This window comes from Nicotiana tabacum, chromosome 3 (genome assembly GCF_000715075.1).
Source record: "Nicotiana tabacum cultivar K326 chromosome 3, ASM71507v2, whole genome shotgun sequence".
Taxonomy (NCBI): domain Eukaryota; kingdom Viridiplantae; phylum Streptophyta; class Magnoliopsida; order Solanales; family Solanaceae; genus Nicotiana; species Nicotiana tabacum.
In genome coordinates this window covers 72,846,022-72,851,272 of record NC_134082.1, presented here as the reverse complement: position 1 = coordinate 72,851,272, position 5,251 = coordinate 72,846,022, and the positions used below count along the sequence as shown (strand labels likewise).

The 5,251-nt window shown below is 31.3% G+C and overlaps 1 protein-coding gene across 1 annotated transcript; it reads right to left on the bottom strand.

Moving 5' to 3' along the window:
- Window positions 1-288: 288 nt before the first annotated feature.
- LOC107788169 (transcription factor bHLH93-like) lies at window positions 289-2,952 on the bottom strand. The gene is made up of 4 exons (XM_016609824.2): window positions 2,295-2,952; window positions 1,570-1,743; window positions 1,340-1,507; window positions 289-535 (listed from the first exon to the last, which is right to left on the bottom strand). The coding sequence occupies exons 1-4, from the start codon at window positions 2,880-2,882 to the stop codon at window positions 449-451; spliced, it is 1,017 nt and encodes a 338-aa protein (XP_016465310.1). The 5' UTR covers window positions 2,883-2,952; the 3' UTR covers window positions 289-448.
- Window positions 2,953-5,251: the final 2,299 nt, after the last annotated feature.

The following is a 5,251-nucleotide window of genomic DNA, read 5'->3' as shown; positions in this document are numbered from 1 at the left end:
CTTAAGCAGTGAAATTTCAGTAGCTACGTGCACTGACCTCACCTGTATGAGGATCCAACAATAGATTTGTGGATTCGCTATGACATAATATTTCAATGTCAACATTATATATATGCGACAAAACCATAGCATCAAAAATTTGGATCTGCCTTGTATGTATGTGAATTCCACTAAACCATACTATGTAATCGACAATAAACGTTCACACTATTGACTAGTAAATTCATATGCTGCAACTATCAATACTCCAATCCATTATTTTGATGACGAAGACCATTTTAAACCCCATTTGAATAATATAGAGAGCAGATCTAATAAATGAATCAAGAAAACTACATTGGAGAAAAACCAGTGCTGGCATTATTAAAGATTGCAATATTCTTTGAACAACAGACAGAATGTCCTTGACCTTAGATTTTTGGGGCTTATTGTCCATCCATATCATCTTCTAAAGACATCTTCCACCATAACCTGCTGTTTTGAACAAGGTTTGCTTTACGTCTTCAGAGCTCAAAATTGTTCGATGCTCCCTAGCCTAACAAAATCCGGAGACGAGAGGAAATTAATTAGCATGCTCAGACATAATTGTTAGAGTCAATCATCAATCAATGATCTCTCAATCTCAAATTAGTTGAGATCAGTTATATGAATCTTCTATATCCATTCTGCTTTATTTGTTGAGGTTAATGCTTAGGTGATTTTTGGATACTAGCCATTAACCTATCACAATTTTCCTTTTTATCCGGATTTTGAATAGGTCATACTTTGCTAAGCTACTATAACCATTATTGATAGGACTAAAAGGCAATTTAATGCGCTAATGACAATTCAATGCACTAAGCTCCTTTTAAATGTGGGTCCGAAAAATGGGCTTTAGACAACATTGAGCCTATTTTGCGCAACTTATTCTTGGACTTCTGCAACAGACTATTTTTACGGTTTGAACACTCATTACTATTGGTCACACGGCGTCAACTCTTATCGAATTAAGACTCCAATCTGTAAAGAACATATAGCATGATTAACTGTTTCCTACTTAACAGGTGACCAGCGACAGGTTCAAGATATATAGTACTCCTTTCGGTTCAATTTAGATGAGGTAGTTTGACTCGGCACGGAATTTAACAAGGAAAAAAAAGGTTTTTGAAACTTGTGGTCTTAAAAGCTTAAGGGGTAAAAGTTTTGTGGGGTCATGCTATTTGTGTGATTATAAAAGCTTCTTATTAAAGGTAAAATGAGTAAAATAAAGAGTTTAAAGTTAAATTATTTCTAATTATAGAAATGTGTAGAATGAACTAATAAAAAAAGTGTGTTATCCAAATTGAAACGCCGGGAATACCTCAGAACAAGAAGCTTGCAATGAGAAGTCACTGAAACAGCTGATAACACATTGTTGTACATCAAGGCCAAGTGCTTCTAGCGTGCTCACTGTTGACAACAACAATCCTGGCTTTGCACCGCAACAGATCTCGATTCTTGTGTCCACATTTCTCCTTTCTACCTCAAACTGCAATTTTTATTGACAATGTTAACTATGGAGTAGGGATGGTTTAATCTAAAATGTTGTACCTTAGGAGGCTTTCTAACAAGTGCTTCATTTGGCTTTAACTCCTTCAAATTTCCTACGAATTTAATATCCTTAATTTCCTCTTTCACATTATCATCTTCACGCAATGTATGGATTTTTTCTAACAGCTCCTTCATGTAATCAATTGCGTCTCCAAGTATAGATGTTCTGTCCATCTGCTCAATCAATCCATCGATTAAAACAAGTATAATTACATTTTTCAACCGTAGTAACACCCAAATTTTTGACTAAAGAAAATACACTATAAGAACAATAATAACAATTATGCATCAATCCCAAATAAATTAATGTAGGCTGTGAATTCTTACTGACCAGTATTTTCCATTTAAATTCATCTCAAACCAACATTATGTAGAATAAATAAAAACATGATTAAAGAGAAAATAAGATTTTTTTCTAATTTGAATGTTTAAAAGAAGGAACTCATTATACACTAATATCGTAGAGAATTTAGGGTAAAATACAAAACTGGCCATTCAGTTGAAACTACTCACCAACCTGAAAAGTGTATAAAATATGTATATTTTTTGTACATAATCCACATATATACAATAAATATTATTTTTTGGGAACTATTAGTATATTTGAACATTTTATAGGAGGTTATCTACCATATTTTTTATCCACATTTATTTGTCTAATAGTGTAAACACTCATTTAAACTAGAAATTAAATTCGAAAAAAAAAAATGAATAAGTAAATTTACCTTACTAATCTTAGGAACAATGGATCTAAGCATGGAGAGTCTATCATTGAGTCTCTTTCTTCTCCTCCTCTCTGCCATTAGATTTTTTGAAGGCTGTCCATCAAGTTTCTTAACTTTATTCTTCTTTTCTCCAACATTAGAAACACCCATTATTCTTGAATTGGCTTCTTCAACTTTGACATCATTAGTACTGAAGCTATTCAAGTCTTCTTTCAAGCCATGAAAATCACTAGAAATAATGCCAAGTTCTTCTTGATTTTCAACCATGGCTCCGTTGTTGTACTCTTCTTGTATTTGAAGTGGCAATAGTACTGTGTCGTCAATGTTATCTGGGGCAGTGAAAGAATCAAGAATTAATGGATAGGATTCTGGTGAAGTGATCAAAGGACACTGAAAGTTTGATTCTGGGGGTGTGATTAGGCCCAAAAGTGAAGAATTTAAGGCTATAAATTCTGGATTTTGATAAAAAGGTGATTCAAAAGTCCATCCATTTGGGAAAAATTCATTTACTCCACTTGGAAAAGTGCTCCAACTTTCTCTCCTTGGAGCAAGTAATTCCTCTAAAAGATCCTGTTGAGTAAGGTCCATGTTTTTTTTCCTCTCTCAAACATCAAAAAGTGCGTATTGTAAAGTGGAATGGTTACAAATAATATAAGGGTGCATATAGTCGAGGGAATATCTAGTTGAGGGAATATATATAAACATATTTAATAGTGCCTTTTTCTAATAAGGAAGGAGTTAGTCCTTTTTAGGGGTACTTTATTGAGTTAATATCACCTGGAGCATAAGATTAGAAATCGAGAGTAGGGATACGTTTTCATTTTTATATTTGTGAGTATTTTAATTAATGAAATGATTACAGTTTATTGTTTTATACATTAGCTAATATCCAAGCCGAACATATCAAAGTTACTAAAACGAATAAATCGAAACAGAAAAAAGTAAAACTAAATCATATCGAATTTAAATAAATATGATATTGGTACGGTATTCTAAGAAATCAAATACTAAAAATATCGAACCAAATATTTGAATATCATATGGTACGGACAGACAAACACCCTTACTCTCAAATAGACTGTAATTATTTGTAATTTAGAGCATTCAATTTTTAAGGGCATATTCACCGAAATCTTCAATTAGACAGAATTAATATTTAAATCCCTGCATACTGAGAGGTTTGACCAATATGTCTGAAAGGAAAAGGATATATGGACATCGGACATCTAGAACAGTGACAGGTTCTTAGCATATACTTTGTTAGCGGTTTTTGTATTCATTTGAGTAGTTTAATCAGAGTAATGTTTTTTGTAAATTTTATTTTTAGAAATTTTCAAAAATCACTATTGTTTAGTGACTAATGTATTCATGAATATAATAGTAAAAGTCAACTAAAAACAGGGAAGTTACAGCTGTATACGATTATATTCATATGTATTCACACCACTTATTCATGAATATAGTAACGATATTCACCTTAAAAATAAGTCTGTCCAGCTATTTAAAAACGGAAACATGATCAATTAGCATGATACACTCCTTATATAACTCAACAAAATCAATTCTAACATGCCTCATTATCAACCCAATTAATTAGAATAATTTTTCAGTTATACACTAGTAACTCAACAAAATTAATTCTAATTTTTTTACTGTATTTCTATTTATTATTCAGTATATGTTACTGTATTTCACTGTATATTAAAATTTAATGTATTCATTGTTTATTTGTATTCAGTGTATTTAAATTTTATATCATGTATTCATGCATACTGTATGTACGTATGCATGAATACAGGTAGATTCAGCTGTATTAAAAAAAATATAGACCTTCGAAATACATAAACACATGCAAAAAAATATATTTATACAAAAATACAATGTGTTTGTATCATTGTATGTGACTAAATAGCAAAGAAGGGAAGAAAGTTCGTCGGAGATGACATTTTCCGACCAAAAAGAGAAGAAAGTTTGTCGAATCCGTACAACAAATTTCTGATAAGAGTTCATTACATTGCTCTCTTCCGTTCGAAAAAATCACTCTTTTCTATTTAATAGCAGAATTCTACACTATTCTAATGTCTCTCGGCCATCAATACTTGCGTGTATCTTGAGAGAGACAAGAGAGAAAAAAGAAGAATAATTCTGAGAGAGAATCGTGTGTTAATTGAAAAAAAAAAAGAGGAAAAACATAAATAGCGTATTTCATGCCTCAATGATAGTATATACCATAAATACTTATTTTGCTAAAAAATATAAAAGGTATCTATAGAAAATAATATTTTAAAATAATTTTAGTTTATAGGAGTAATAAATAGAGTATATACCTTTGCTATAAGAGGTAAATTTCCTTTTATTTTTACTTATTTTTTCACACCCATTTCCCCATGCCCTAGTCCTGTCATGTCCGAATACTTCATATGTTTTAATTACCATATGGTAAAATGAACCAGTAAATCATATGGACAGGTAAATCAGTGAAGCTGAAAAGAGCAGAGACCCATGTTTTATTTCTCGCAGGAGTAAGCATGTATAACAGAAACTGGAGATTACGTGTGCCAAGTTGGTCAATTTGATCAAATTTAACCTTTCGTTTGGTAATTTTTCTTTTCGATTTATACAAACAAATATCGACTGAACGGAAAAGTATAATAATTATAAGTACTTGGCACAAAGCATAAAATTTTCAATAATATCACTAATATAAATAAACACGATTTATTTATCATTGTTCGCAATGATTTTTCATATTCTGAAAATGGTCAATATGGACAAGTTTGGAGGAAGGGATTTTGTTGAACTGGAGAGTGATTGAGAAAAGATCCTAAAAAGAAAGTTTCTAACTTTCTATTATTATTATTGCTAATAAGGCTTTTATTAAAAACAGAACTAGTGCATTATAGAAGTCGGAACTGAATGGTATTTTACAGTTCCAATTACATCGGAAGCTAAAAGCG

What these genes read in the sequence shown, in the direction of transcription:
- LOC107788169 (XM_016609824.2), bottom strand. Translation starts at nt 2,882, where the DNA reads ATGGACCTTACTCAACAGGATCTTTTAGAGGAATTACTTGCTCCAAGG. An exon ending in TTGTTCCTAAGATTAGTAAG is followed by an intron (nt 1,744 to 2,294) that starts GTAAATTTACTT and finishes TTGATTGAGCAG; the next exon opens with ATGGACAGAACATCTATACT. An exon ending in TTGTTAGAAAGCCTCCTAAG is followed by an intron (nt 1,508 to 1,569) that starts GTACAACATTTT and finishes TAAAAATTGCAG; the next exon opens with TTTGAGGTAGAAAGGAGAAA.